Here is a 12,037-nt window from a genome sequence, read left to right on the forward strand (position 1 = left end):
ACTCAGTTGATGCCGATACGGATATAACCTCTGTGTCTGGAGCCACGCTGTGCTGGTAGACTGCGACGCAATCTCACCTAGACCTTGAGGTAAATGCACCAGTCTCTTATAAACTACCCATACCAGAATCTCCCGCTCCATCCATCTTCCGGCTGTCACCTGAAACGGGAACCCATTGTAAGGTGACCCTCACACCGTGAAGGAACAAGGAGGGCCATGTCACCTCTCCTCAGCCATCTGGCACCGCGATAATAGAGCTGGAAGCAGGTGAGGGAGAAAGAGAGCGTCCGTTTGGACGGTTTGTCCTCGGGCACGCCGTCCCACTGTAACCTACTGTCGACCTCGTGCTGAAAATGGGCCATTCTTTACATCAAATTGCATCCATTATATTGTCCTTGAGAATGAGAGAATTTCAGGCATGAAAATCAATACAATAGAGACGAAAAGCATGAAATTCTCTTGGGAAGTGGGAGCGCCATCGACACAGTGGGTGCCATTGTGCCATAAACTTTTCCCCCCCGAAGTGGTTTCAGGCCTCTGTTTCTGCTGCCTCTGCAGCGATGACCACAACAGGCAACAATAAGACATGACAGACACATACAGTGCTAATGTTTATTCATATTCTTTTAAAGCAGATATAAACAGCATGTGACAGTTGGGTTTTTTAGGCAGATTTTTCTATTGTGCCGTTTGCTGTGGAGAGTAAGAAAGCGCTGTAGCTGAAAGGAAGCACCGATGAAGCCCAAGAAGGAAACAAAATAGCTTTATATTTATAAACTAGTGGAGTTACCTCGACCTGCAATAAAATTCAGTGTCACTAACTTACAGATAATCTAAATCATTAAACATATATATAGATGCTGTCTACAGAGGTGGTTTCTGACCAGGGAGGTGTGACAAGATGCATCTGTGGGGTTTGAGATGATAAAGTAAGAATGATGAAAAGAAAAAAGGCTCCTGCTACACACGTTTTACACACTTTTCTGTAATTTATTTTATTTCCATTTTATTTTTTTTACTTTATTACGTCTGGTAAGGAGGTGTTCACTCATGTCCGATGGTTGTTGCTTGGTTTGTCAGCAGGATTACACAAAAATTTCCAAACAGATTTTCACCAAACTGCGATAGAGAATGGGTCTCAGTCCAGAATAGACCTCACTAACTTTTGGTATGGATCTGGAAAAAAGGATTGCAAAATAGGGCTTTTTTTCCCAACATGTTCCACTCTGGTGGAATTGCTTGCCAACAAGTGACAAAAAGATGTTGCAATGCATCATTTCGGGGAAAAAAACACTTGCATGAGAAGATGGGTAACACGCATTAGATGAAATGAAAATTTCATGCCACGATTATCTTGGCCAAAATAATTGCAATCTAGGATATTATAAAGATAATCATCAAACTATGCTTTAAACTTTTAACATGGCTTAACACGGTCTGTATGTTATCAAACATTGCAAGACATCTTTTTCCAAGTCACTCCTCGTGAGGATATCTCCGATAGTAGAAATCCACCACAATCAATTTATGAGTGTTTTTATTGTGATAAACTAAAATCCTAGATTATTTAATCTCTATATCAATCGCATGTCTCTATGTATTTAAAAGGCCACCGCCAACAGCCTGGTAATTTAGTTTAGCACGAAGAAGAATGGGGGAAAAAAGGAAACAGCTAGCCTAGCTATTTCCGAATGTGAATAAATTGGCTGCTAAAGCCAATTTAATAACACAAGATCATTTGCTTGAATTGATTAAACAAAAAAGGTGATCATTAAGGAGCTGTTTTGGTGCTATGTTAAACTGAGATTATGGTCTCCTGACTGTTGCTTCATATTTAAGAGACAGATAAGAGATTCTTCTCATCTAATGCTGGTCAACAGGAAATATTTTACTTACAGTCTGGTGTCAGTTTACTGTTAATAGAGACACATATAACTGGACAGTATGGTGAAGTCAACATTTGTGAAATGACGGAGGACATGTAGAATAAAAAAAAAAAAAAAGAAAGAAGAAGAAAAAAACCCAGTAATGGCCGCCAAGCTTCACGGCCATGATATGAAAGCACTGCGTTGTCTTTCCAACATAATTCCCCCTTTATTATGTCCATGTTCTTCCATGAACAGTACAGTATTTCACTTAATAACCATGAGACACTTTAGTGGCTTTGATTTCATGTTTTTATTTAAACTCCTATTTTCAAAGCAATATTTGCCACAAAAATGACAGCTGTTGTCATATAATATGTCATAATATAAAGCCAGTTTTCCCACCTGGGAAGAATCATAAGTATAGTACCACCGTTTTTTTTCTGTCATTAGCAGTAGCCATTTCAGTACTACTACCATTTACATTGAGTGGGGCTGGATATATAAAAAAAACAATATAAATGAAAATAAATAATTTAATACAAAGTCTAGTTAAACATGCAAATAAAGTGACAAATCGAAAGAGACAACTGTAATTATCCACAGTAGGACAGGAGGTTTAATGACTTGTCCTAGTTTAAGTACTTGCCTTGGGTTACCATCAGGAATAAAAGGGAAACGACAAAGACAGGGGAGAGTCAAATAAATGGGCTTGAAGCAACAATGAAATCACATGAATCAAAGCGATGTGAACTGCTGATATTATCCAGGGACTGAAATTAAGCCTTAATTAAACTGTAATTCAATGTGGGTTATTGGAGGAAGCCACCGAGCAACGCTGGTGGACCCCGCATATGTTACCACGAAACAGACGTCTTTCCTGTTGCTTCTTTCTCTGACCTGTTTTTTTTTTTTTAAAGTTCTATCAGGAACACAAATCTATTATACAAACCCGGTGTACGCGGAGAACAAATTAGGTGGAAATAAAATGCTTATTTATGAGATTAATTAGACCTAAAACTCCATATTATATAAATATCATGAAAATGAATGAAATGAATGCCGTGTCTTCCAAAACATGTGGAAAGTTATTTCTTAGCATTCAGTGCAGCTGTAAATTAACGTTTACCAGAGCATGTAAAACACTAAAGGTGCGCGTGTTTTTAATTGACCTTTTCTTTAAAAGCAAGAAAAAACTTAGGATTATCCGTCGCCAGTGTCCTGAGCTCCTCGCGAAAATGCTTTACATAAGAGATGTAACTGGGAACCAGGTGAAGCTGCTCAAATGTTAAATAGGTTATTCCCGACAGGACTGACTGTACATGAGTGGGTGCTACTGTGGGAACTGTTACACATGAAAGCTTCACAGTGTAGAAGCAGAGAAGTTATTGTGATATGAGGAGAAAAAAGAGGTTGCGCTGCATAAAAAGAAAAAAAAAAAACGGAAGAAACACCATTCTGTACAAGGTTGAGGCACTTTCAAAGCAGCGTGCACATACTATAAAGGGCAATGCGCACACACCCACCCAAACACAGACACACACACACACAGTCTTTTTTTTTTTCATTCTCTATACTGAACGGAGATGACACGCGCCGTCTGCAGCAGGTGTTTCAGCCAGAGTCCATGCTGAACAGCTCGATGCCGTGCGGGCTCCAGTGGAGGCCGACGCCAGAGTTGAAGACCAGCGACCAGACGTAGGGGATGAAGAAATCCTCTGGCTGGTCCTCCTCCACATACTTGAACTTGAGCTCCGGGAACTTCTGTTCACATGAAATAGAGAAAGAGGGATGTTGTCAGGATGTGCAGAGGACAAAAGGAAGAGAACGAAATGTGTTGCGCTGGATAAACGTGCATGAAGTGCATAAAGTCACATCTTTTTGACTGCTGGGGAAAATCCATCCCGAGACCTTCAAACAGAAATTCACAGTCCAGCAGCATTTAAACAACTTAAACAAATCGTCCAGAGGCTCGTATAGACAACCAAGAGAGACGGGGAAGCGCTCATTTTCCCCTTTATGTTAGGATCTGCTGACATATGGCCAAAAATGACATCTAAATTACTACAAATTGTAACACCGATGAATCCCTTTTTTCTATAATATGTCAGAATGTAATAAAAATGCCCACTATGACACAAAAGACAAACAATTTAACAATTTACTGGAGGCCAGAGTACGTATCCTGATGATGGTGCACTGCTTTGCTTCAAAAGCTGTTAAGGGTTTTGACTTTTTGCGCTGAACGACGTCGGCAGCTCCTCATCGAAATGATTGAGTCGGCTGCAGTTATACACACAGGGATTGTTGGTCCGAACACGGCCGAAGACATCAACACCGCCAAGACGTCGCCTCCAACCACATCAGATATTCATGAAGAGCTGCGGCCAGTGGAGGGACATCTCTCTCTCAAATGGACGGAGGTGCTAGGTTAACTTGTTCAGGCCTCTCAGTAATCACTTTTCATCAGGTACAGTAGCTCGCTGGCAGATGTAATTCCATCTGTCTGGGAGGTAAAACTGCTTACAGCTGCCGGCAGGACAGGTATCACTCTGTGGTCAGACGACTGACCTCTTAAAGGGCTGGCTAATGTGCTTGTGTCACTCCCTGACCCCAGCAGGAGACTGGATATTGACAGCTTCTGTTTGGCGAATAAAGCAGACTGTCACTAGAAACTAGCCAGAGATAAATGAAAGAACAGTTCCCCGGACTTCATTTTGCCTGATCTCGGCACACAACAAGTCAAACCATTAAGAACAAAAGCAATTAAGGGAGGCCAAACATGAGCGTGTAACTTTACAGAGAAGCCTGTCAGCCATTGTGACGTTATTGTTGAAACCCTGAGTGAGTGCTGAGTAACCTGATTACTTGGTAATAGCCTCTAGACCCTCAAGCCTCAGCTTGTCATGACATGGCTTGTTAATGGACAAAACACTCACTGAGCTGGACCGAGAGAGGTTATCAAGTTTATACTGTGGGGCCTCAGTGTTGATGATGTCCGGAGCTAATCCACAGGCAATAAAGAGGCATCACACACACACACACGTGGCTGTGGACTGGACCATCTTATGCATACTTACGCTGGTCGGTTTGGCAGTGGTGTTTGATTGACAGAAAACTGTATAAGCAACTATTGAAACTAAAATTATTATCAATGAATTGTTTTAAATTTTTTTTTTTTAGGAAAAATGTGAAAAAGTTCCAGCTTCTTAAATTGGGAGGATTTAAGTGTCTTCTATCTCGTCTATAATATCAAGTTAGATATATTTTGCTGATGGGCTGTAACTAATGATTATTTTAAATGTCGATTTATCTGTTGGTTATGTTTTTGATCAATCGATTAGTTGTCTGGTCTATAAAATGTCAGAAAATGGTAAAAACGTTGATCAGTGTTTCCCAGCGCCCAAAATGACGTTTACAAATGTTTTGCTTTTGTCCAAAACCAAAAGATGCTCAGTTTACTATCATAAAGTAGGAAAGAAACCAGAAAATATTTACAAATAAACCAACCATAATAACATGAATATCACTATAATCAATTTAATCAATATAATCATTTTTAAATCAATAAAAGGTGTTTTCTATGTCCTTTATGAGATAAAATATCTTTATTATATACACTGAGGCTGCAACTAACAATCAATCCTATTTTCGATTATTTTTTTTCGATTATTTTCTTGATTAATGATTAGTTGTATTGTCTTTAAAATGTCAGAGAACTCAAAGATTGTCGGTTTCCTTTCATGAAAGCAGTGAAGATGCCAAAAAATATTTACAGTCAAGGAAGCTGGGGTGAGAGAATTGTGAAACTTTTCAGAGATAACTGGTAATTCATCTAATAGCTGACTACCAATCGCTTGATCGTTGCAGCTCCTTTGTCTATTAAATGCCAGGATGTAGTGAAATATAGTCATTATAACATCCATATGTTTCTATCATGCTAATAGCACTTCTTCAGTATCTTGTTCCGTTTGACAACAAGTCCAAAACCCAAAGATATCCAGTTTATCCTGATATAAAACGTAGCACCGAGTCGACTAATCATTTAAGCTCTCTGTACAAGATACTGAGCTCCTCTCTGAAGTGTCTGCGTGAATCTTTTTTTTTTTCCAGACCCGCTTGGAGCAAACACAAGCCCACCTAACAGCAGGTAGGTAGCCGTAGAAGAGCATCAATAATACAAGCATGCCTCATTATATCCTCCTGTCTACACATGCAAGTATATGCACACACGCAGCCAGTAATCAGTCTGCGCTGAAAGACAGACGCTGAGGGCCTTTATGCGACGGTCCCAGTCCGGTCTATTGAGTCCCGGCTGGCTCTATTCACAACCACACTATCGGTATCATAATGACACAGACAGAGGGGCTACGGGGGTCACAGGCCATATGCCAGGCTACTGAGGCTAGACCACACACACCAGCGCCATTGTGATGGCTAGACACAATGCAGGAGCTGTATTATCTGCCTGGTATTTGTGTGTAGGTGACTGTCTCGTAGACAAGCTGACCAACTCATCAAATGTGCATATGACACTGATAGCGACAGTTACTCACCCCAGTTTCACTCTTACTTGCCAGACACGATGATGTAGTACATTTTCTTTTAATGTTGTAATTTTTAAGATGAGGTGATTTAGTTATTTTTTTTTATTTAGGAGCGCAAACAAACCAAAAACAGGAGGCGGTGGAGCTGATTTATATGTCCTGCCACAGTCATCATGATTAACGCAACATACTCCGTTTTGCTAATTATGTCGTTGAGATAATTAAAGCATTAATCAGCGAGCAAATACTGCTATGTCAACATACGTGGCATTATGATTAAGGAATTAAAAGTTTCCCCTCATTAATGTGCAAATATATGGACAAGTGCTCCAGAAACTAATCAGATCTCCTACATGGGGAACATGTGGTGTGAGCACATGGTGTCATGTAATGTTTTCAAGTTATTGTTTTCATAAGAACACATCTATAGACAGACATAAGCCACCGTGGCCATATAATGCCGCACATTACAGGTATCCATAGAGGCAGCGCACTAAAAAGAACAATATTTTCAGTTAATGTTTCTCCGTCAAACAGCGACTAGATGGCAACTGAATATGAGGGGCAATTCATCAAGGCCCCCCTCATTGCAGCGCTCACGGTTTACAGGAGGAATTGAAACAATTCAGAACTCGACCGTAAGCACACAAGCGGTCTTTCCTCAGCCACTATCAGCGATGATACCACTCTCATGTCTGTTGAATATGAAGACATAGCCGGCAGCCAATTAGCTTAGCTTGGTAAATAGACTACAGATAGGGGGAAAGCTAGCTAGGCTCAGTCCAAAGGTGACAGAATCCGCCAACGAGCACCTCTAATGTCATAAATTAATAAATTAACCCCCAGCTCAGAGTCGAGCACATAAACCCTCATAAAAACTACAAATGGCCATTTAAACACTTTAAAGGAGACATATTATGCAAATGTTCGGGTTCATAATTTTATTTTGGGCTCCTGCCAGAATATATTTACATGCATAAGTGCCTTAAAGGCCCCTCCGGCTGAACAACCAGTCTCCTCTGATTGGTCGGCTCGCAGGCGCCTGACCCAGGACAGCTGACAACAACAGAGCAGCTGTGCTTAATCAATTATTACATGTCAGACTAGCTGCCAGGTATAAATTATGCAAATGTGAAACATGTTGACGTAGCGTGATGTCACAAAGTCACAGAGTTAAGGGTAAGACTACTGACAAGGAGTTTTGTGTAGGAGAGAGGCGCTTCGGTCGGTGCGGACTTTGACCTTTTAACTTTTTAACTAAAAAGAAAAACGCTTAAAAGTTTTTTGTTTTTTTTATATTCTATATCCTACATGTCCAGGCTTTATGTTAAGCTATGCTAACTGTTTCCTTCAGTGTCTATATATGCGTGGTTTGATCCGACCTAAGTAGAAGAGTGAAAAAAATGTATTTCCCTAACTATTCCTTAAATGATAAATGAGCCGTTGGTGTGGTGTCACATCATTAAAGCCAGCAGCACATCATCTCACTGACCGTCTTAAACGGTAAAAGAAAACGATGCACCGAGAGCCACTAAACAAACATTTTGCACCCAGCGGAGAGTTTGACAAGTGCCTACTGGAGAAGAGAATTATGAACCTAAACGACACTCCCCGGAGTACGTCTGACCGCTTTCACTAGATACTGAGCACGAAATGAGAAAAAAAAGATAAATGATCCTTGAATCACAATGGCCAACATTTCTCCTCCTTCTATATTAGAAAGAACCACCAAGGGATTTGGTGCTGCGGGAAGTCTTGGATATCATGACATGCCTCACAGCGAAAATTTCCTTTCTGCGCTTAAGTGCTTTCTGGGAAAAATCAGAGCATCTCCGGCCTGCCACATCCCCTCCCTAATATTATCTCCATCCCTTACGCTGTCTATACTGTGGCTTCCTCTCTGCACATATCTCCTCCGGCTTTCTGCTTTCCCTCCTCCCTCTCCTCTGTTTTTGTTCTCGGTCTGGCAGCTGTCTGGACCCACTTGGCCCGGGCTCATATCAGTTAGTTATGGGTCCTGGCGGGTCAAGCCCTCGCCCCTGAACACAGACTGACTGGCTGGCCTCATATCTTCGCTCAGGACTCTGTGTTCCCTTCCCTCCTCTGCACGCCGCTGCGCTGTCAGAGCTCGGCCAGACAGAGAAGAATGCGGCTAGGGAGCAAGTAGGAGCCGACTGCACACACAGTCGCACACATACACGAGCGCTGAGAGGTTACGTTTGATCAAATTCTGAACATATTCTGTAATCCAAAACACAGAATCACTGTAAACAAAGTGTTCGTAATGGTCATCCGCTTGTAACAACCACTCGTGATTTCAGGCCATGTTTCACACAATGGCGATACAGAAAACCCAGCTTAATAATGATAAGAAGAAGAGAATGATCTTCCCGGACTGATTTTTTTATGTCTGAACAAACTACATAAACAATGAATTTAAGGACAACATAATTTCATGCTGTTTTACTTTGAAGCTAGAAAGGTGGCAGGGTCCGCCAAATATGAAGAAACAGTGTTTTGAGGACCTTATTTCCCTGTGAGACGTATTTTTTTTAAGTTCTGGGAAAAATAAACATTTCCGAGTTTGTATTATTACCTCAATAATACTGTCTAAATTAAAATACCGAGTTTTAAACCACATAGTGTCACTTTAACAACCGGTCAACAGAAGTACAAGATGCCAGTAACGTTGTGGGTACAGTTAAAATAATCTTTAAATACTTATAAGTATCTTAATTGCTTCAAATTTAGTTAACCCCAGGACTCCCATTGGTCCGTAGAGGCTTTAGAGTGAGAAAAAAAGCATCGACCCTGTGTTGTCAGTGTGTGGGAAAGTAGTGCTGACCTGCCATCAGACCTCTAAAGGCCCAGGTACTGAGTAACAGCTGCTAAGTCCCACACCCACCCACCCCCTCCGTCCGGTCCTGAGGAGCCAGTAAGTCTGTAGGCTATCACTGCTCAATAAGGCAGATTTCAGCTGGTCAGGCGAAACAACACATTCCACAGGCACTGCCCATGAGAGCCACTCAGCCTCACACACCCTGAAACAACACACACACACAAAGAATGAGAAAGAGACGGTTGAGTGACGAGGCACCGACGATCGCCCCTGGGGTATTTACCACCTTCTTTTAACCCTTTCTTTCAGTTGCTGCCTCATTTGCATGTCCACGTCTTTGTCTACATGCTTTTTAAGTCCTTTAAGTAAACAGGCTTTTTGCAGACTTCTTTCGACAACGTCTCCCCCCCCCCACGAAAAAACTGTTTGGTCATTAAAATCTACATAAAATTATTTACTTTGCAACGGTCAACTCCACCCGACTAACCGATTTTACGGCGGTGAATTTAAGCTGTGTCCACACTAAGACAATATGACACTATGACAATACAGTCGACAGTTGAGAATGACTTGGGGCCACACTTTGTGTCCGTGCTGAAATGCTGGCAGGAAAATTGCTAAATGTCTTCTTTCTTATCACTGTATTGACAGACGTCCATTAAAGCCATCATTTAGTGAGGAAACAAAGGCTTTAAAAGTACATTCACATGGAGCTTCTCAAACCAATAAACACATCTTTTTCTCGCCATTTCAGCCTCTCTGTCCAAATTTAAACTGTCATCAGAGTGTATAAGTCCTAAAATGCTGACTTTGTGATTCTACAAGGGAGACAGAGCTTCTGCACAATGATGACATAAGCTGCAGAGTGAAGTCTGTGCGGCAGTAAAGTTTAGAGGGACTTGGTGTCACCTCTAACTTCCTTTGTGATCGATCATTTTAAATGTTAATACAGCCGAACACAAAGCACAGCTGTTGTCATTAACCTGTGTGACTTCATCATGGCAGCGCAGCAGCTTGGGATTGATTGTTGGTAAACAGGTAGTGTTTATGAGCAGTGGCTATGTCACTTACATTGTCTGACAAGAGAAACAGGAGAGAAATGTAAATGAGAACAGCTACATTGTTGTTGTGAGCGGCGGGGTGTCCAGTCGCGGTCGGCTGTGTGGCAGGAAGTTGAGGCAACTTTCGGTCGTCTCTGCCTTTATTGACAGCACAGCTGCTGTCAGAGGAAGATGAATGTAATCTGAAATATATTCTTCAGTGATGTCTTTCAATGGCTACGTTGCATTGTGGGTAATGTAGTTAGCGCGTTTGAAAAGCACTGCACTCCTTTAACACTGTTGGACTGATTATGGACAGTTTAAAAACAAACGATCCAAATCAATCCAGCAGAACCAGAGAGATGACCTGCAACTTGTGAAATAAGCCACTGACTGACATCACTGTAGGAAGTTTATCAGATCGCATACAGCTTCCTCTGGAGCAACAAAAGACTTCATAATAGTTTTTTTCAAACATATGCAGTAGAACTTCCAAGACCCGTCAACACTACAATGTGTAAAATTGGTGGGAATTGGCCTTTAACCTGGATTTATGCGATCTCATCAGCTGTTGCCGGGACCATAAAATAATGATTTAGTCGGCTCAGATGTTGTTTTTGATGCTGATTTGTTCTCTTTCAACTGAAAAGAGGACGATAAGAAGATACTGAGCTGTTGTTGTCTCACATGTTTTACTGTGGACCAAAGTTTTCCCGACCTGGAAAAAAGTGGACGCGAGTTTTAGAAAATTAGGCTTATTTACAAACGTATCATTAACTGTCTGTGCCCGGTGCAACGTGGCGGCATCTTTTAAATTCGGGCCTTGAAGTACCTCTTGCTTTGGCTGTGAGGGATGTAAGGCCAAATCAGAGAGGGGAAACAGTTGACATGGCTTCATGAATTCAAATTTAAACATAGCGCTTTTACAGCATTCACCGACATGTACTATACCACTATGTACTCTGAGAATTACCACAGGACAGAATGACTATAAACCAAGCTGAATAACATGCTCAGACTCTCTTGTGTTTGTTTTGAAAGAGGATAAAAAAATCCCTACAGCTCTTTCTTGTCAGCCCTCTGCGTGCACACACATACGACTGAGACACCAGTACTCCTTCGAAGGGCCTTTACTGAGTAATTACCAACTTATCGATGGTTCCACACAACATTACTCCAACCTATGGATTTTTCAGCGTTGGGAGCTGAATGGCAGAATGAGCTCATGAGATGAGGGGAAGTGCGAGGTGGAGAGACAGCTGTTTGTTTGAGCGATGGTACCAACGAGGCGGCGGGGACTTCTCCCCGAGGAGACATTGCCCAGATACTCTCTTTGCTTCATGTCACACAGCAGAGCTGGAAAGCACTCAGATGGTGGAGGGTCGATGTGGGACTCAACGGCACTTTTGTATGGAAAACAAAGCCTGGCACACATGGGCCGAACACTCATTGACTAGGGATTATTTTCATGATTGATTGTTCTGCTGATTATTTTCACAAGTAAACATTCAGTCTATGAAATGTCAAAAACTCACAACGTATTTGAGCCCCAACTGACCATCTTTAAAATTGCTTCTTTGGTCCAACCAACAGTCCAAACCAAAATACTCTTCATTTGCTTTTAGAAATGACAAAAAAAGCCGTACATCCTTACATCTAAAAAAGCTGGAGCAGGCAAATGTTTTGAAGTTTTTGCTTGACAATTGACACAAACGATTAATCAATTATCACAATAGTTGCCTATTA

At 41.4% G+C, this 12,037-nt stretch overlaps 1 protein-coding gene across 1 annotated transcript in view; it reads right to left on the bottom strand.

Moving 5' to 3' along the window:
- Window positions 1–2,003: 2,003 nt before the first annotated feature.
- The window catches only part of dym (dymeclin), a 56,781-nt gene continuing 46,747 nt past the window's right edge, over window positions 2,004–12,037 (bottom strand). Inside the window, exon 17 of the mRNA XM_030436475.1 lies at window positions 2,004–3,629. Coding sequence (XP_030292335.1) covers window positions 3,480–3,629 — 150 coding nt within the window. The 3' untranslated portion in view covers window positions 2,004–3,479. The remainder of the gene's footprint in view (window positions 3,630–12,037) is intronic.

The sequence above is a fragment of the Sparus aurata genome, chromosome 12 (assembly GCF_900880675.1).
Source record: "Sparus aurata chromosome 12, fSpaAur1.1, whole genome shotgun sequence".
Taxonomy (NCBI): Eukaryota; Metazoa; Chordata; class Actinopteri; order Spariformes; family Sparidae; genus Sparus; species Sparus aurata.